The sequence below is a fragment of the Sinocyclocheilus grahami genome, unplaced genomic scaffold, assembly GCF_001515645.1.
Source record: "Sinocyclocheilus grahami isolate Dianchi unplaced genomic scaffold, SAMN03320097.WGS_v1.1 scaffold257.1, whole genome shotgun sequence".
Lineage (NCBI taxonomy): Eukaryota > Metazoa > Chordata > Actinopteri > Cypriniformes > Cyprinidae > Sinocyclocheilus > Sinocyclocheilus grahami.
Genome location: NW_015505436.1, coordinates 1,018,759 through 1,039,504, shown reverse-complemented (window position 1 = coordinate 1,039,504; position 20,746 = coordinate 1,018,759). Strand labels below are relative to the sequence as shown.

General features: G+C 36.0%; 1 protein-coding gene across 1 annotated transcript in view; it reads left to right on the top strand.

Annotated features, from left to right (window-relative positions):
* Positions 1-20,746, top strand: part of LOC107598884 (neural Wiskott-Aldrich syndrome protein-like) — a 44,407-nt gene that overhangs the window by 19,080 nt on the left and 4,581 nt on the right. Inside the window, exons 5-10 of the mRNA XM_016290325.1 lie at positions 5,604-5,627; positions 11,490-11,664; positions 13,251-13,293; positions 15,015-15,251; positions 16,450-16,603; positions 19,038-19,313. Coding sequence (XP_016145811.1) covers positions 5,604-5,627; positions 11,490-11,664; positions 13,251-13,293; positions 15,015-15,251; positions 16,450-16,603; positions 19,038-19,313 — 909 coding nt within the window. The remainder of the gene's footprint in view (positions 1-5,603; positions 5,628-11,489; positions 11,665-13,250; positions 13,294-15,014; positions 15,252-16,449; positions 16,604-19,037; positions 19,314-20,746) is intronic.

Below are 20,746 nucleotides of genomic sequence, written 5' to 3'. Positions count from 1 at the left end.
TGCATTACTGCCACCTATCTCTCAAATGGACCATTGACACTCTATCTACAATCTCAATTCGGAGTGTCAGTTCGGACATTGCGGTGAATCAGAGGTAAAAAACGATATAAATACTGTTTCGTTTCTTGCACAGACCGATCGTTTCGTGTCTTTACACATCAATGTATCGTCACGAGCCGCAGGGTTTCATTTGTTTTTGTTTGTGTGTTTTTTTTTACTCAAAACTGTGATTCCCATTCACTTCCATTATATGACTGACAGACTGCAACGGTTTGAGTTAAAAATCTTCGTTTGTGTTCTACTGAAGAAACAAAGTCACCTACATCTTGGATGCCCTGGGGGTAAGCAGATAAACATCACATTTTCATTTTTGGGTGAACTATCCCTTTAAGCTCACATTTTCTTGTTAACCTGTTATTTCCTGTTGCCCGGCTGCTCATTTACAGGTGTGTTCATCTCTCTCCATCTTTCCTCCTGTTCCTCTCAGTCTGTAGCTGTAATCTGTCGTAGTGTAGCAAGTGTGCTGGTTTCCTCTCCATAGGGTGTGTCGTAAAACCTTCACAGTGGGCCTTTTCTCCTCATGTCCCTCTTGTAAACGCAGCAGTCTCTCTCCTCTCTTCCTGGCTGGGTTCCAATAATTCCTGCTCTGTTTTGCATGCTGAGCTTTGAAGTTTAGGCTTTTCTCTGCACTAACTGATTTTTAAAGAGGCCCTGGTGCCTTATATGCCTCCTTTAATGTGGTTAAATTCCGAACAAACATGTTTGATTACATTTACGTACAGTGAATTATTCGGTTAACTTATGGTTGTTAAAGGTGAAGTGTGGAACTTGTAGCTATTAGTGGCACCAGATGGAATTAAAATAGTTTTAAATTATATAGTTTTTTTCACCTTTGTTGAATGTTAAATATTTCAGTATATTATATTATAAAAGGATCAAAACTACAGTAAAAACAACTATAACGTTACTAAAAATGGCTATTTCATATTAGGGATGTAACGGTATGAAAATTTCATATCACGATTATAGTGACCAATGTTATCACGATTATAAATATTATCACTATATATATATATATATATATATACACACACACACAAATAAATATATATATATATATATACGCACACAATGTGATTTCCGTTTGTGATCATGTGATCTTCGGTTAGGCGATCTTGTGATGCTTTTTAAAGCAAAGTTGGGGTTGATTTCGAGTTCACATACAAACATAAATAGAATAGGCTAATTAAATTTGTCTATTTTAATGTAAGACCACATATTTTTCGTCAGTGATAGAAATATTATTTAAGATGGTAGTGTAAGCAAGTTTAGTTTGAAAACGTTTAATAGTAAATATGACACAATTAGACAATATTTGAATAAAATAATAAGAAGAATAGATATTTATTTGCAAGAACTGATTGAGTGCTGAATGCTGCACGCACACGCAGTGTTGTCAAGGTAACATTTGGTCAGTAATCCCCTTCGCCAAGGTTGTTCCAAACGCTTCTACGAGACAGTAATACCCTGCACCCTTCAAAGAACACACTTCAAGGGCTCTGCCCTTCGAAGGGAGTAGGGCATAGGGATGCTCACTTCTGTTTGGAATTCGCCCCATGTCTGTTGTATCACCGCAGAGGCGCGGACGCGGCTCTCTCGTTTCATTCAAATGCAGCTTGCCGTCTTGCGTCTCAGTTTTTGATTGTATTGAAAATTAAATGAGGAATTTCGTATTAATACTACTATAATTTTGCTGTAGTGATCATATTGTCCTGACGATTGTTTTGTACACTGTTCATAATGGATTTATAAACGGGTAAGATTTCAAAACAAACAAAATCTGTGTAATGTTAACTATGAATATACAATACATTATCCCTTAAATGTCAACCTTATAAAGAATGAGAATGTGACGTAATGCCGCGTTGAGTTCTGGGAAACTGCTTTGTTTATCCACCATATTTGCAGGATAGCGCTGCCTTTCCGCTATTGAGTTTAGGGCAGTATTTGATTGTTTGTCGTGATTGTGAAAAATGCCTCCAGTGTATGTCATTCATACTGCATCGAGAATTGCAATAGTAACTCAGATCATCGTTCTGAGAGAAAACTGGACAATGCAATATGTTTTTTCGTCTTTTCTATGTGTAAAAACACCAAGAGAAGGAGGTCGTGGAGAAGACGCCGAATAGTAAATCTGTTAATGTCACTGATTAAACCCACTGACTCTCACTCAATAAAAGAATCACATTGCTGTGTGTTTTTGAAAGTTTTGATTTGGTTGGTTTAATAGTTAACATTGCCTTTGTTAGCATGACTCTCACTCTCACTAGGCTTGTGAATTAGCAGAACTTGAACAGGGGACTTTCTAAAATGCTTAAAGTGGCTTAATGTACCAAGTCAGTGATAAAGACAAAATTGTAAAGCATATACTATGTGCAGATATGCATATAAGATCAAAATGTGAACGCAACGCGTTTATTTACACGTTAAGCATTTTTCTCTCATATAAAGAACACGCTTAATACACTGAGACAGTGATATTTAAAGACCACATTCTGTACACACATCTTACTAATAAAGCATAATATGTGGAAAAACAGATAAACCCAAAATATGAATTTTAGAAATCGCTGTCTTAATCCAGAAGCGCTTTCTAGATTACAGTTTTCTAAAGAGAGGAAAACGCGTTACATTTAAACATGTCGCGTTAATATTCTGGCTCATCTGCATGTCTTTTAGCATCACTGTCTTAGCACATTAAACCAGCATTTGAAAATGCTACAAAACTTTCCCCAAGCTCCTAGGGATTTGATTTTGCTTGTCATTTGTTGAAATAAATATAAAAAGTACAGTGAGTTTGTGACTGTTCGCTGAATGTGACCCACAATCTATGATTCTCCTCTGTGGCCATGGAAAAATGAATATTTATAATGACAACAATTATACTTTGTCATTTAAAAGTTTCCAACAAAGAAATGGATCGACTTCTGCCAGCTTGTTGAACACACACTTTTATTTGGATAATGTACCATATGATGACTGAAGCAGCAGCGAGCGTCCAGCGGGCGACACTGTTTTCACGCTAATCGGGTAAACACTGTAAACCAAATTCTATAAAACCTAAGAGAGAAATGCAGTGCATATCATGCAGTGCGATAAAATAGCTTCTCTTCCCTGCAAACGATACAATGAAGAATGAATGGTTGGTTAACTTTAAAGGCAAAAACAAAACAAAAGATAAGCATTTATCCTTATAGAGAATGAGAAGTAACCATGGGAACGGATAGCGTATCCTGCTAATATGGCGGCGCCTTCCCGAAATGCAATGCGTAGTGAAAAGATCGTGACGTAACTCCTCATTCTCTATAGTTTGACGTTCGTTCGTCTTGACTCAAAGCCACTTGCTGCAAACTTTTTTTCGCGGAAGCTTTGCGCTAAAGTGAGATAACGAAATATTTAATCTCTAATCAATATTTTTTTGTCCAATTATTTGCCCAGTTAGTTTTGGTATTGAGGTAAAAGTTACCATGCATTCGCTATATAACAGTGGGTGGTGGTCACGAAGGTGACTGAGCAAATTTGATGCATTTCCCCCTTTTGCAGCGACTTTCTTCTTGCAAGATCGGCAGACAGGGTGACCGTCCTCGATTAAATTGCCTTCAGGACTCTTGTAAAAGCCAAAATACGACGGATTTACCGCAAGTTTTCAAAAGCGCGATAATCAAACACGGTTTTGATGATAATTCAATTTTAAATGGTAATACTAACCGTCAGGGCATTGTATCGTGATTTATCGTGAAACCGGTAATCGTTACATCCCTATTTCATATAAATGCTGTTGCTTTGAATTTTCCATTCATCAAAGAATCCTGAAAAAACATATCACCGTTTCCACAAAATTATGATGCAGCACAGCTGTTTTCAACATTGATGATAATAAAAAATGTTTATTGGGCAGCGTCATCTTAAAATGATTTCTGAAAGATCATGTGACACTGAAGACTGGAGTAATGATGCTGAAAATTCAGCATTTCATCACAGCAATTAATTACATTAAAAAATGTAATATATAAGTTACTTTAAATTGTAAAAATATTTCACTATATTTTTATTTTACCATGATGAGCATTAGTGACTTATTTGAACTGACTTACTGACCCCAAACCTTTAAATGATACTTAATATATATAATATTTTGTTTTTGTGTTTTATTATTTAAAAAAAAAAAATATCAAAAGACAATTGCTCGGCAACTATATAATATATACACACACACTCTATAAAATAAAAATGAAATATTTGTTTGACAGCTTTTAAAAACATGAAATTGCTGAGTAACTGTCATTGAAATAAAAAGAAGCAAGTATTTTAACGTTTTCAGGGCTCTAGACTCTTGCGACTAACTTTCTCAGCACATAATTGGGTCGCAATTATTTTTTATTTTTTTTGGCTACAACATGGGATTAATCAATGCATGCTGATTAACTTTTATAATAGTTTATAGTTATATGGTAATGAGTGTTCAACATTCAGCCCGTTCTTTTTCATCAGTGTTATTTGTGATTTAAATTTTGTGAAAGGGAATTCCTCTTTTGCTCTGTTATAAGCCGGGCTTCTTGCACTTTCAATTTCGAATTCGCAATCTTGGTGTCACGTTTTACAAGAAAAGATCAGTCTGTTTTGCTTATATCTATACACCTTTCACTTTTTAAGACTAAAACCATGGATCCAAAAGATGGATTCATTGTTATTCTTAATTAAAAAGCACAACAACAATAAAGCAGTAGGCTATAATGACAAACTAGCTAACATTACAAAAACGAATAAGATGAGGCATGGCATACACCACATGCTGTTTTATATAACGACTAATAAATTACAGAATGTTTAGCAAACACTGAGGAATCAAATAAATAAAAGAAAGAAAGAAAGCCTCCATAGCATAACGTAAACCGCAAAGATGAGCTTTTTAAAATGAAAAGTAAAACTAAACTGGCTGTCGGTGACAGGACTTGCATGTTTTTTTTTTGTTTTGTTTTTTTCACAAGAATATCAACATGTTCACCTTCTCTGGTTTATGAAGCGGTCTTATTTTACTTCAGTATGAAAACCAAATCCTCCATCTGCCATTTCCTCAATAATCGCGTAATTTTTGACCACGTCAAATTTTAACTCGCACGTTCTCAAAAATTTGTTGCAAATGCGACCATTTTGGTCGCAGTCTAGAGCTCTGATTTTCACCATAGCAGATTAGAGAAACACTTCACCTTTAAGTTCAAGATTATAAGAATATTATCAGTTTGCATATGAACGAACCACAAATGTTGGTGCTAAAAATGTGACAATAAACCTAGGACTGCCAATTGATAAAGTAAACCCTAAATAAAACCATTAATTTATGGATGTTAATGTCTTGAGAAAAGGCGCAGAGCTCAGGGCACCTCTGTTTACCATCTTCTTCCCTAACCTTTCCGAAACTAACGTACTTTAACCATTCCCTTCTCCTCTGGGTGACCTACCGGCTCTTTCCCTCTCGGTTACTGACCTCACTAGTCTTTTAATTCGGCCTCCACATTTTAACAGTGTTAATTTTGTTTTTGCAGAGAAAAGGCGTGACCCACCAAATGGTATGTGTCCTGGTACTTACATTCACTCATGAATTTACTCCTAATGTTATCAGAGCTAATCAGTTTGTGTTTGCTGTTGTTGTTTTTTGAAAATTCCCTTTTTGACAGAAGTATGCTGACATGCACATAATGTATCTTCCACAGAAATCAAAACACATTCTTGAATGAGTGTCGTCAGGCATGAGCGTGATTCACACAAACACACATCCGCATTGTACATGACCTAGATGAGAGTAGAGTTCAACCCCTGACTGGAAGCCTGAGGTCAGTCTGTGCGCTGGGAGCCATATGTACGCCACATGGATCATTCCATGCCACTGCGCTGCTGCGACACTCTCCCATTCAGTTACGTCAAAGAGACCATATTTCCTCACTTACGTAGTTTAAAGGTTTTCTCATGGACGTTTATCAGGGGTATGGCACTGGTTTGATGTCTCTTAGAAGCTGTAGTTGCAAGTTACTAAATTATCTTGTTTGCTTCATGTCAGTAGCCTGCAGCAGGATATGTGTGACGCATGCCTATTATTTTATTTTTTTTATTTACTTTTTAATAAATTTATGCATTTAGCAGACGCTTTTATCCAAAGCGACTTACAGTGCATTCAGGCTATACATTTTTTATCAGTATGTATACAGGGTTTGAAATTAACACCCGCCAAATGCGGGTAAAAATCAGCTGTGGCGGGTAACGCTGTCAAATCACTAGCCAATTTAGCCGGTTACTTTTCGTAAATTATGTTTACTTATTAATTTCTTGAGGAAGTTCATGTAAGCCAAATCTGCACAGATTTAGTGTAAATACTGAACTCCAGACTCATCATGATGTATTAAATAAGCCTAATTGCGCAGCATCTGGGCATATCTAGCTTACTTGAACATACCCAGCGATGGATGGGTTGTGGTAGCTACTGGCCATCGGGAGCACCGGGACATTCCCAGTGGGTCGATCGCCGAAGCGAGGGAGACCTCATATTAGGCGCTGTTTTTAAATTACAGCCCACGTGAAACTGCAAAAAGCAAGTACTCCAAAAGTGTGAAGAGGTGTTACCCGGTGCATCCGCCAGCCGCGCGTTAAAGCAGAGCGGGATCAGTCTCCCGCACAGCGCTGTGCTTCCACCACGATTTATAAGAGATTAACAACACAAACCGCTCAATCCATTCAGAAATGACACAGAATTGTGATATGTCAACATTAAAGGTTCTGCCTGAAAACAGCCACGACAAGGTCAAATACATGTAAACCAACTGCAATGTAAACAAACTTTAATAGCTTATTTCTCTTTAAATGTTTCATTCAAATTAATTTTAATTTAAGTAAAATGTTAATTCAGTAAGAGCCTGATTAAAGATAAAAATCAGTGTCTCTGTAATTTAGAGACACTTATAAATTAGGTGTTTTCCATTTACAAATATTATAAAGATCTTAAAGGGATACTTCCAAAAATTAAAACGGTCATCATTTAGGCTACTCAGCATCATGTCATTCCAAACCTGTATGAATTTCTTTCTTCTGTGGAACATAAAATAAGATATTTTGAGAAATTCAAGAAATGTTTGTCCATACAGTAGAAATCAAGATTAACCCAAATGGTTTGGTAACATTCTACAAAATATCTTTTGTGTTTTACGGAAGTAAGTAAGTCATACAGGTTTGAAAAAACATGAGGGTGAGGAAAGGATGACAGTATTTATCAGCAGTAAATTTCCTATGTTCTAGCACAAAATCAATGCTTATACTGTCAAGTGCATTTCTATGTGACAAAAATGCAGTAGGCTATTAATTTGTTGCATTTGCTGTGAATTCAGTAATGTATCATTATTTGTTTTTGTCCTCATTTATTTATTTATTTATTTACTTACTCCAATTGAAGGCCCTATAACACAGCAAAACATTCACAGGGGACCTTGAGGGCCGGGTAGGCTGGATTTGTCCAGGGACAAATTTTAACCCCATTCCAGCCCTGTACCCGTCACTCCGCAACCAATAATGGCGTGGCGGGCGCACTGGTTTCCTTTGCATTGAAGCAATAACGAAAAGTCAAAAAATGCCTGAAGACTCGCATCGTGTCTACACCAGATGCGACAAAATGCTATAGAACCCATTATAATCGGTGATGCGGCCTACACTGGATGTGGCGCAGCACAGCATGACAAATCCCCGACAGTAAACTGATGCCTCGTTCTATTTATGACGTAGACCTACTGTTTGACAAAGTACAAATTATTTGCAATGGTCACTTTGTCGCATCCAGTGTGGACAGCCTCAAGCTGTTGGCTTACCTCTGGCCTTTTTTTCATAATTTATTCGTTTAATTTTTTTGCCTAGTAGAAATTATGAATGGCTGGTATCTTAAAAATTTAGTAGCCAAATTGGCTGGTGAGTGAAAAAGTAAATTTCAAATCCTGTATGTATGTATATATTTATGTATAATTTTTGTTTTAATAATAATTGTAAATATGTAATTATCTTTTTTTTATTTATATTTTGCCATTTCAAAAATGCATAAAATATAAGTGATTAAATAATATAATAAAAAGTACAATTAATTAAAATTGTGGACACCCATGCGCCATCAAATATTTGCTTAATTTTCCCAAAAGAAAAAGATTGTACGTTTAAAATGCTATTATAAGTTTGATTTCATGTGGTAATTAAAGGTAAATTGTAATTTGTGCACCATTTTTGCACCAAATCAAAGTGCAAGAATAATCCTGAACACTTACTACGTCTGCCATTGGTTGACTAAACAGATAGAACCACCCCCAAACTCACACTATTGGTTCAGCCAGTGTTGTTTGGTAGCAGTGTTTGTTTTGATAGCACCACACTATTTACATTTACTTTCCAAGGGATTCAGCCTATTTTGTTTTAGCATTACCAGCCAGCCTGAAATGTTATTATCTGTGATGTCAAGTCAACATATTTGTCCTAGATTTGTTACAGCAGCTCTGGAGGCCAGTTCCATTTTTTTCCCCCCTTCTCCAATCTGTTCACATTTCAAATTCACATTCATAACTTATAGCTGTTGTTCCAAGCATGTTGCGCCCCTGCTTGACTACACTATGAAGAATGAAGCCGTTAAAATCAGATTTATGCAAAACATCGTTCCGTCCTCAGTATTTGTGTTGTATAAGATGTCCATCTTTCTCCAGCACATTTCCTTCCCCTCCGCTTCCTCATTGTTAATATCTGACGGAGTATGCTCAGTACGCCGCTTTATCTCTGATATAGTTTGGTGTTGATGAGTAGAGAAGCTAATCACTGATTCGCTGTGAAACATCTGTCAAACGAAGCCAAAAACACACTTGTGTATTATAAAAAGTGTGGCTTTGCCTGCAGTTGAAGACTTGTAATGCTTACAGCAAATTTCAGAGATTAAACTGGATTAGCAGTTCCTTAAGTAATATTCCACATTCGTAATTTTTTTTAGGATTTGACTAGCATGAGCGGGATTGGTTTGGTGGACGCCCAGATCACAAAACTTTCACAATTGGTTTAAAGAGCGTCACCGGAGGCTGCTTAGCTTGTTAGCTTCTCGTTACGGTGAAATTAACTAGCTACCGTAGCTTCATGCCGAAATGCTGGACCACAGATGAGATGATGTTCTGTACGACCTTCCTGTCTGCCCCATCCGAGGAGTTTTTAGAGAGCGTTTCGAGGCCAGATGGTACATTGGTGCCCCTGTGATGCTTGGTGCTGTCCTGGGATGAACTGAACGCTCGCTTTAAAGGGTTAATTCACCCAAAAATGAAAATTAGCCCAGAAATTACTCACCCTCAAGTCATCCAAGATGTATATGACTTTCTTCTTTCAGACGAATCCAGTCGGAGTTATATTAAAAATTGTCTTTGATCTTTCAAGCTGTTTAATGCCACTCAGCAGGTGTTGCATGCATCCGTCCAAAAGAAGTTAAATAAAATGCGCCCATCCATTAAAAAAAAGTGTCTCACACGGCTCCAGGGGGTGAACAAAGGCCTCTTGTAGCGAATCGATGCGTTTTTGTAAGAAAAATATCAATATTCAAAACGTAATAATCACTTTAATGTAGCTTGCGCTCACTGTTGTGCACTGGAAGCAGCTCCGGGAGCATGACGAATGAGGTCAGTGCTGCGCATGCGCCGGTGAGTCTCGTGAAAACCAACGTTTGTTAGTCAGAAGTTTCTTGTAACTTTTTAAGGAGTTTGTATTGTGAATATCTTTAGTTTTCGCTTAACATTACAAAGTTCTCACAGGGGTCTTCGTTATTTGATAGTTATTTCATTTTGTTTTATTTGTGCTTTTGGCGACATAAACAGTATTATTATTATTGCTTAGTGTTAGACTTGTTGTGGTCCGTAGTCTTTTGGATTGTAGATTTTGAGATACAGTTGTGCATTTTTTTAAAGGGATAAGCTGTTTTAAATGAATATTTTTTTAACAATAATTTGGGGCAGTTTTTCAATTCCATAAAAATCATCAATATAATATATTTGACAATTATTTTATTACTTTTATTCCTCAATATGGCACAAATAATTATTTGACTACATAAATTGTTATTATTATTATTATTATTATTAAACATTTTATACGTTTTTGATACATAAACAGATTAAGAAAACTTTAATATAATGACAAACACAATAACAATGATAATTATATTTATGCATTTTACTTAAACGTTTGATAAATAAAATTATTGTTATTGATTATTTAATAATTATACTGTTTAAATGTTTTTATACATTGTACTTATTTTATTTATGCATTTTACATGTACATTTTGATAAATTAACTGAATTAATATTATTTTTATTTAATAATTGTAATGTGTAAACATTTTATGTATAATTTTGATAAACAGATTAAGACAAACTTGTATAATGGCAAACATAATAACAATAATTATATTTATGCATTTTAATTATACATTTTCTTGCATGAACTGAATAATAAAATGTATGCCATTATATTTGTATTATAATCATTAATTATTATTTTTATTGTTATTATAATTAATAATGCTTATACTTAGGCATTTTATTTGTACTTTTTTATTATTATTATTTAACAATAATGATACATGAATATTATTATTAATGATATTAATAATTCTATCTATTCAAAAAAGTGTAAAATATAAACTTTAGTAAAAAGTGACTAATCTAACCATTTCATTAAGTAATTTTTCCTTTTTGAACACAGTAATTTAAAGGTGTTTTGGTGATTCATTTATTATTATTGTTTCTGAAGTTATTATTTTTGACCTGTAGATTCAGACCGTGGCTCTGGGTTCCACACTGAACTCTCTGGCTGTCATGAAAGCGACTGCTTGCTAATGCTTGTGGTTTTGGGAAAGTTTGACACAAAGCCTGTTGTTCTATGAAAGCTGCTTTTTATCTCCCACATTTTGCTGCGATGAGAGTCATTATGACATGGCATATGATCCAGAGTGTTTTGCTTGTGGTCGTGTTGGTCAGTGCTATATTTGCGTAATGCAGTCACGTTTATTTGAATGAAACAAATCTCATGAAATGTAGCTGAAATGAGTACATTGTTTTTGTATGAAGTTTATTTTATTTTACTACTGATACTGAATATTTAAAACAGACATTTATGTTAAGTCTTGCTTTTTGACACAATATGACATTTATTTTATTTGTTGTTCTTAGCACACCAGCATCATCTGGACTTTGAATACATTAACTTGCAGGAATGTGTGTGATTGATTCACTGTGCCGCCCCCTCTTTGCTTACGCTGGACAGAATCAGCTGTTGTTGCGAGCTCGGCCAGAGACCACTGCTGTGACTCTCGCAGGGAAATGTGTGCAACAGGTTGGAGGTTCTCAGGCAGCAGCTAATCAGTTTTGTCATGTGCCTAGGACCTGCTCTCCTGATGGCGACGGTGGACATCAAGAACCCCGAGATAAACAACAAACTTAATGTGTCCCACATGAATAACATGGTGCACAGTGGCCTTAACAAGAAGGAGAAGAAGGTCAAGGGCAAGAGGAAGAAGTTGACGAAGGCTGACATTGGGACACCAAGCAACTTCCAGTGAGTCTTTTAAGTATAGCAGATTCAGTACTTCCTGTGTTGTCAGGAAGTGACATCAGTAATGCATATTAAAATGCTGTCATGCTGCTTCTGGGCTTTTATTTTTATTTTCTGTCCGTATGCTCGAAAACAGTCACTAACTTTAAATTTGTAGTTTTGTTTATATGTTATGCTTTTAACCCTTTTTCCACAAAAAAACGCTAGTTAATGTTAACAAATTGGATGAAAACGTACTAAGTTTTCTCACACACGATATAACAGCCTACCAATTTGTGATGCCTTTGTGATTTTTCAAAAAGATTTTCTCCCAGCTTGTTGTAGTTGTGGTGTTCCCAGTCAAAAATGACCGGCCTACAATTGCTTCTAAATTTCTTGTTCTGCAATTCTATTACCAAATATAGAATTACATCTTTTTATCAACTTATCTTTAAAAAAAAATGTTTAGGTCTAACTTGTTCGAAAAGAAATGATTTATCAAGTTTCTATAGACTTGATGCTATTTTTAGTTTCATCAACAGTATACCCATATTGTGCCTTTAAAGAAATGTAAGCCTAAAGTGTGAAAATCCTCAGTGACTTATCTTCAATTAAATTATTAACTTAAATTATTATAAATTTAAAAAAAAAATGTATTTAAATACTTATTCGTTTAATGTGCTAAATCAGTTTTTATGACACTTTTATACCTTGAAAGAAATGTAATATTATAGTTTAAAAATCCACATTAAAATACACTTGAAAATTTTATTTATATAAATGTTAATATATATATATATATATATATATTATACAATTTTAATATTTTGTGTTTTTGTTATTGTAACTGTTCTACTTTTAAAGAAATTTAATATTAAAGTTTGAAAAGCCACATTAACTCAAACTTGAAAATGTCATTATTTTGAAAAAATATTTACTTAAGATATTTATTTATTTTAGCTGTAATGTTTTTTTGCATTATTATTATTATTTTTTTAAATGTCATTATTAATAATAAATATTGCATTCAGTCTTTGTCAACTTTATTATTAATAATATATATATATATTTTTTTACTAATTGATCTGGGCTTATGCCAGTGTTATTTTATTATTATTGTATAGTTTTTAACATTTAAAAAAATGAGTATTCTTAATTTTTGTTATTTAATGTGAATATAGCTTTAATTTTTTATTACTATTAATTATAACCCTGACTTTTTATGTCAGTAAAGCTTTAATTTTTATTACTATTGATTATAACCTTGGCTTATGCACCTTAGATTTTAAGTGAGCATTGCCAAAATGATCCCCCACATTTTTTTTTCACTCCAAAACTGAGGTGCATAAGCTCAGATCAGTGTGACCTGGAGCCAATCAGTTCCTAGAGAAATACAAATCCTGTGCTCATTGAAAGAAATCAAGTTGACAAAGACTGATTGCAAGATTTGTTAATAATATAACACAATGAGAGATGTACAAACAAAATACTAATTTAGGAAGGGTCTTCAACACACAAGCACAAGGGTTAAGTTTCTTTTTTCCCTTTCCTCATGTTGTGTTTGTTGTTGTTTATGCCAGTCTGACTGTGCTTAATGCAATATTTTCCAGGCACATCGGTCATGTAGGATGGGATCCGAACACAGGCTTCGATGTAAGTACACAACAATGACTTGCTCTGTCACACTCGCACACTCTCACAGACATGTTGAAGAATCTCTCATAGGAAAACAATGCTGACCTGTGTAGTAATGGCATGATGAAATGCCTCAATAGCCTTGTGTTCATGCAGGCTGAAGCATCTGACGCCCACAACACTACCCAGACTGCATTTGTACACTGCAATGAGCTGTCTGTGTATTTGCGCTGTGTATTTTAAATGGGTTTGTTATGGAAATACTGGAGATATTGCAAACAATTAGAAATTCAGGCTACTGGTGCAATGAAATGAGATGCTGTTGCTCTTAACTAACTGGAAAAATGTGCAAATGCTCTGAAGAAGGTTTGCATTATGCATGCTGCTGGAATGTTGAGCATGATATAATGGATGGTTTCAGCCGAGATGGTTACCATTAGCAGTTTGTCCACAAGGTGGCAGGATTATGCTATATTTGAGAACAGCATGAATGCTGGGAAATCATGTACTGTATAGTGCTTGCAAAGCAGAATTGCATTGAAATCTCTTTTAAGATTTTAATCATCATGATCTTATCTTAAAAAGAAAAATCCCCATTAACTTGCACTCGAAAATGTTACTGACTTTAAAAAATGTTTAACTTATTTTTTTTGCTTATTTATTAAAATAATACATAATTTACATTTGATAATGTTATTGAGTTTTAAAAATATTCACTACTTTTTTTTACTTATTCATTTTATTCTAATTTTAGATACGTTTTTTTAGTTAGCGACTTAAAATGAATGAGTAAAAAAGTGAATCTTTTTATTTTTTATAAGTGTTATACTTTTAAAGAAATTTAAGATTCAAATGTGAAAATCACTATTAACTTGGTCATCTTTAGAAAATATGGACTTATAGATTTAAAAAATAATAATAATTTAGCCTTAATCTTCTGATTTTAGTCTCTCTGAACATTATACCTTTAAAAATAAGATTGAAGTTTGAAAACTGTTAAAGAAATAGTTAACCCAAAAATGAAAATGGTCATTTACTCAATCTCATATCGTTCCTAACCTGTATGAGTTTATTCCTTCTGTTGAGCACGAAAGAAGATATTTTGAAGAATGTTGGTAACCAAACAGTTGACGGTAGCCATTGACTTCCATAGTATGGAGGAAAAAAAATACCATGGAAGTCAATGGCTACCGTCAACATTAATCAAAACATCGTCTTGGGTTAACTATCCCTTTAACTCACACTTCAGCATTCAAAAACTAACCAGCAGTGATAACGATATTTGCATACTGAGTTGCGATTTGCTCCTACATCTGTTTGCATACTGGAATGTGATTGGGCCTTTTGATTTTGCATCCATTTACTCATTATCATTATCATTAATATATAGATATATATATAGATAGATATACTGTATATCTCTCTCTCTCTCTCTCTCTCTCTCTTTCTTCTATCTATATTTAGTTGTGCTTACTAAGGCAAGCATCACTATTACTATTGCTCATACTTAAGGTTGGTGATTTGAACAAACCCCTAACCCTAAATCTAACATTTGGGCAACGAATCTGCACGCTTCTGCTACGGGAATGAATGATACTTTCTAATTATACGACACGGGCAAAAATTCTAGTTTTGCTTAACTTTATCTCTCTTCTTTTGCTGCTTTGCAAGCACTTGTATTTCGTTAATGGATTCTAGTAAATAAACAATGCTCATGTTTTTACCTTTTTATTTTGCAGTTGAATAATTTGGACCCAGAGCTGAAGAACCTGTTTGACATGTGTGGCATCTCTGAGGCCCAGCTCAAAGACAAGGAGACGTCTAAGGTCATCTACGACTTCATTGAGAAGAAGGGCGGCGTAGAGGCTGTGAAGAATGAGCTGAGGAGACAAGGTGAGACTGATCGCTGTCAGACTCGACACCTGGCCTCATCATATTCATATGTCTGTCCACCAACCATCCGCTGTCAAAGTCAGGCCTGAATCAATAAAACTAGCCTAAAACTTCCCCCAACTAGTTATTTCTTGAGTCGTTTCTCAGTGAAAACAAAGTGATGCATGAAACCGCAAAGCCAATATGTCCTTTCATGACATTAAAATAATATGGCTGTAACACATTCCTCAGAGGATTTTATACAGAAGTTGGGTGCATATATTAGCACTTTATATTTGATCAATATATGTGGTTTTCCTTCAGGTCCTCCCAGGTGGTGCGGTAGGTGGAATGTGTGTGTTTCTGAGTGAAACCTGCTTGGATTTGCATGTGTTGGAGGTCTGATTCTTTGCAGGTTGGCATGGAATGTTTTTTTTTTTTTAATACTTGGATGACATATTTTAGGTGTGAGGTTTTACCTACAGCTGATGTAACTTCATAGAATAGCATTTGTGCATATGGATATTTTCCATGATTCTTCATGAGGCATTTGTTTACTTATGTTGATTGTAACAACGTTTGTAGGTCGGGAAGAAGGAGGCGGGAACCGGCGAACATTAACCTGTATGAGTTTATTCCTTCTGTTGAGCACGAAAGAAGATATTTTGAAGAATGTTGGTAACCAAACAGTTGACGGTAGCCATTGACTTCCATAGTATGGAGGAAAAAAAATACCATGGAAGTCAATGGCTACCGTCAACATTAATCAAAACATCGTCTTGGGTTAACTATCCCTTTAACTCACACTTCAGCATTCAAAAACTAACCAGCAGTGATAACGATATTTGCATACTGAGTTGCGATTTGCTCCTACATCTGTTTGCATACTGGAATGTGATTGGGCCTTTTGATTTTGCATCCATTTACTCATTATCATTATCATTAATATATAGATATATATATAGATAGATATACTGTATATCTCTCTCTCTCTCTCTCTCTCTCTCTTTCTTCTATCTATATTTAGTTGTGCTTACTAAGGCAAGCATCACTATTACTATTGCTCATACTTAAGGTTGGTGATTTGAACAAACCCCTAACCCTAAATCTAACATTTGGGCAACGAATCTGCACGCTTCTGCTACGGGAATGAATGATACTTTCTAATTATACGACACGGGCAAAAATTCTAGTTTTGCTTAACTTTATCTCTCTTCTTTTGCTGCTTTGCAAGCACTTGTATTTCGTTAATGGATTCTAGTAAATAAACAATGCTCATGTTTTTACCTTTTTATTTTGCAGTTGAATAATTTGGACCCAGAGCTGAAGAACCTGTTTGACATGTGTGGCATCTCTGAGGCCCAGCTCAAAGACAAGGAGACGTCTAAGGTCATCTACGACTTCATTGAGAAGAAGGGCGGCGTAGAGGCTGTGAAGAATGAGCTGAGGAGACAAGGTGAGACTGATCGCTGTCAGACTCGACACCTGGCCTCATCATATTCATATGTCTGTCCACCAACCATCCGCTGTCAAAGTCAGGCCTGAATCAATAAAACTAGCCTAAAACTTCCCCCAACTAGTTATTTCTTGAGTCGTTTCTCAGTGAAAACAAAGTGATGCATGAAACCGCAAAGCCAATATGTCCTTTCATGACATTAAAATAATATGGCTGTAACACATTCCTCAGAGGATTTTATACAGAAGTTGGGTGCATATATTAGCACTTTATATTTGATCAATATATGTGGTTTTCCTTCAGGTCCTCCCAGGTGGTGCGGTAGGTGGAATGTGTGTGTTTCTGAGTGAAACCTGCTTGGATTTGCATGTGTTGGAGGTCTGATTCTTTGCAGGTTGGCATGGAATGTTTTTTTTTTTTTAATACTTGGATGACATATTTTAGGTGTGAGGTTTTACCTACAGCTGATGTAACTTCATAGAATAGCATTTGTGCATATGGATATTTTCCATGATTCTTCATGAGGCATTTGTTTACTTATGTTGATTGTAACAACGTTTGTAGGTCGGGAAGAAGGAGGCGGGAACCGGCGAACATTTCAACAAACTTTAATAATAAAATAAACTCAAAACAGCGCGACAGTCGTCCGCGAGGGGACAAACAAAACCAAAACACAAAATAAAATCCAGGCCTGGTCCTCTCTCGTCTTTCACTGTCGTCACTCCTCCTTTGTATCCTTCCGGAGCTCCTCCGTGAGACTCGAGACCGGTGAGTGGTGCAGGTGTCGCTCATTATCAATTACTCCACCGGCCTCGCTCCGTTCCCACGGCTCTCGGCTCCGCCCCTCTCGTCACATTGATCTCTTAAAAAATGACATTTGTTGCTGATTGGTGTGGTGCAAAATTTTGTTTGGTTTTTCCTCTAGAGTGAAGGTCTTGCTCTAGTTTTAAAGACCCCATGAAATGAAATTGACACTGTATTATTGATGTATTAGATGAAACAGGGAGATAGACAGGGCGATATTGAAGTGGTTGTAATTTTATTTAAATTAAATTTTATTTATGTAACTTTATTGGCTGTTAGCTTTTACTACAATCCGTTAAAAAGGCTGTGAATGGGACAGCGACGGTATTCTAGTGGGAAAATATTTTCAATTATGCATACTTTTGCTGTTTCTCGTACTGTTCATACGGTAACCATCTACTACTGAAGAATCACTGCTTAGATGTAGTTTATAATACTTGACAATATGTAGAATGACTGAGTTACTGGTCATTGTTAAAGTATTTTTAATTTCATCTCCAGTGTATTTAAGTCAAATTTACAGTTTGGTGAATTTTTGTGGGTGAAAATTTGACTAAATTTAGCTAATGTGACTGCTCCTTTAGATTTTAAATGGGATCTGTGTAGCTATTTTTCTTTGAATATATTATAAATAATAAATTGTTATTGTTGTTATAATTATATATCATGTATTTCAGTAATTGATTGTACTTAATTATTATCGTAATTTTTTTATTATTGTTATTTTTGTTTATGGAATTAAATTAGTTTTCACATAAGAGAACATGTATTTCACATATATCTGCTAAAAGTCATTTTCCCTCAATAATTAGAATTACACTAGCATACAGATGCTTGAAAGCTAATAGACATGAATTTAAAACTTAGTTTCATGGAGTCTTTAAGTGATACTAATGATGCCATCTCTTGGAAAGTTTGTTTTTACGAGTTAGGAAGTCATAATTATGATGTGAGATGCGTTCAAGTAGAGCTAGGCGATATGGGTAAAACATTATAACGATCATTTTTTTCATATCAGTCGATATCATTAATTATCACGATAAATGTCAAATTTTTATTTATTTCTAGCCAGATTTTTGCTCCAAAGTGAAAGTTGTTGAAACCAGACTGTTAATTTTCCTTAACAACATAAATATCTTAGCAGAATTGTATTTCTTAGTTTCTGCATGTTCTAATTAGTGAAATTGTTTCAAATCAAGAATCAGGTTTGTGTCGCCTGATATTATTAATAATATTATTACGTTTTTGTCTCTTAGAAATGCACATTTATAGTAGTAGTAGCTTGTTAAGATGCAGATGCAAATTTGTTCATTATCAAAATCGGTAACATTTACAAAAATTTTAGCAAGCTTTTTGTATAGAAATGTAATTATTTAATAATTATGAGTTTTTTTTAATTAATCATTGGTCTTCCATTGTAGCATACATTTAAATGTCCCCTGAAGTGCCTTGAAACATGCAGCATTATTCTATGTGGTGACGTAATTTCAACTGAAACAGGAAGAGAGGGCGGGACATATCGAGCAGCCCCACCTTCTTTTTAAAATAGCCAATAGCATTTTCTTTATATCTGCTCGGGCCAGAGCCGTTGAGCTCTGTAAAGCCGCATTTGACAGCCACAGTCTAATAGACTACCCCCTACCCCCACCACCACCTCCGTCCGGAGGAGCCGCCCCGCCTCCACCTCCTCCTCCACCACCACCTCCTCCTGGACCTCCTCCACCCCCTGATATGGACGGAGGCCACAGTGAATCAACGCCCTCGCCCATGGGCGGGAAGTCAGCTCTGCTGGAGCAAATCAGAGAGGGCGCTCCGTTAAAGAAAGTGGAGCAAAACAACAGGCCAGTGTCGTCCACAGGACGGGACGCGCTACTCGACCAGATCCGACAGGGCATCCAGCCCAATAGCATTTTCTTTATATCTGCTCGGGCCAGAGCCGTTGAGCTCTGTAAAGCCGCATTTGACAGCCACAGTCTAATAGACTACCCCCTAGATTCAATATGAAACTCTTAGTAAAACAAAATAGTGGTCGTAATCATGCTGAGGCTGTGTAGTTGCAAAAATGTTTAATATATGCCGACTTGTGTGAAACAACGTGAAACCAAACCTCATTTGCACCAATCGAAAGCATATTTACACTGTCTGAATCGTTCCCTCACCCCCTGATATGGACGGAGGCCACAGTGAATCAACGCCCTCGCCCATGGGCGGGAAGTCAGCTCTGCTGGAGCAAATCAGAGAGGGCGCTCCGTTAAAGAAAGGGGAGCAAAACAACAGGCCAGTGTCGTCCACAGGACGGGACGCGCTACTCGACCAGATCCGACAGGGCATCCAGCTCAAAACGGTGAGGACTGCCAACGCTAACACATCCTGATGTGTCCCAGACAAAGGTGGAGGACCACCTGCTCACCTGTCAATCATCCATTGTGTTAAAAATAAGGTTTTAAACTGCCTACTAACACCCAAAAAACTTTAATTTTGATTTCATGAGGACTTTAAATCATGATAAACCACACATATAGCACCTCAATACCATGGTAAAAAATATAACTATGGTTCTTAGTTATCTGTATGAAAAACAGTAGTGTAAAGACATTTAGTATAAATGCACACATGCTATAGCTTAATCACAAATAATACTCTATATTCCATTACTCCTTTAATACATTTAATTCATGTCTACATTAATAAGTCAAATTCAATACAAAAAAACACAATTCTGCCACAACACCACAGTACAGTTAGTGATACTACAGTAAATCCATGGTAAATGATGGTGATTTGTAGATTGAAAAGTTTTCTGACTATATCGTTGCGCAAAGTGTTTCTCCTGACATCTTCACTGAATTCAAGCACTATAGCAATTTAATTCAAGGATTGTACACCGAAAAATGAAAATTACTCCATGATTTACTCACCCTCAAGCCATCCTAGGTGTATATGGCTTTCTTCTTTCAGATGAGTTATATAAAAGTGACATTCCAGCAGATGACGTAGGCATAGTGTAAGCTCCGGAGAGGAGTGACGAATGCCATATTTTCTCACTGACACACTTCCAACTCGGAAACTGAGGGCTTAGAAAAAGTTAAAAGATTCCCACTCATAATTATGGCTTTGTGGTGGCATTCATATGCGTTCAACTCAGAAATATGGAGAGTCTGCATATTTACTTATTTTAAAGCTAACAAATCTGTTTCTACTCTTGCAGCACCCCCGCCTCCACCCTCCCGGGGCGGCCCACCACCCCCACCCCCTCCTCACACTTCTGGGCCCCCACCTCCACCACCCCCAGTGCGGGGACGAGGAGCCCCACCACCCCCTCCACCTTCAAGGGCCCCC